Source organism: Penaeus monodon, chromosome 27 (genome assembly GCF_015228065.2).
Source record: "Penaeus monodon isolate SGIC_2016 chromosome 27, NSTDA_Pmon_1, whole genome shotgun sequence".
Classification (NCBI taxonomy): Eukaryota; Metazoa; Arthropoda; class Malacostraca; order Decapoda; family Penaeidae; genus Penaeus; species Penaeus monodon.
In genome coordinates this window covers 8892598-8893070 of record NC_051412.1, presented here as the reverse complement: position 1 = coordinate 8893070, position 473 = coordinate 8892598, and the positions used below count along the sequence as shown (strand labels likewise).

At 39.1% G+C, this 473-nt stretch overlaps 1 protein-coding gene across 4 annotated transcripts in view; it reads left to right on the top strand.

Moving 5' to 3' along the window:
• Window positions 1-473, top strand: part of LOC119590561 (outer dense fiber protein 3-like) — a 62500-nt gene that overhangs the window by 37639 nt on the left and 24388 nt on the right. For all 4 annotated transcript variants that reach the window (XM_037939224.1, XM_037939225.1, XM_037939226.1 and 1 more), the window contains exon 3: window positions 56-178. In XM_037939224.1, the coding sequence (XP_037795152.1) occupies window positions 56-178 (123 nt within the window). The remainder of the gene's footprint in view (window positions 1-55; window positions 179-473) is intronic.

The window sequence follows — 473 nt, the reverse complement described above, 5'->3', positions numbered from 1 at the left end:
CAGTTACTGCCATTATCAAAGTTTGTTAATCCTACTCTGTCTCTTCCCCCAACAGGTTCTGGGGGCGCCACAAAGAGTCGACCCCCAGCCTTCACCATGGCGTCACGTCATGAACCTAAGAATGAGAAGGTGGGACCTGGACCAGGGCAGTATAACGTCACGGGACTCTCCAATAAAGGTCAGGACTTGTCCACAATTTTGGACTACCAGTGATTGATAATCGTTAGAAGTGTATCATTTTGATAACGTGTATTGTCATAAAGTATGTTGTAGTACAAGTATTCTGAAGTCTTGCCTCAAGACTTCCATGATGTATCGTAATGGAATCTTGGAGCATCCAAAAAAATGTATCCTGAAAAGATATAATGAATGGATAACCTCATATATTGTCTGGTAAATTTAAATATCTGGCGGTTTCAAGTAAACAGGGATTAACACATTTTTAAATTAACTACTTTCTTTTAATCTAAAAT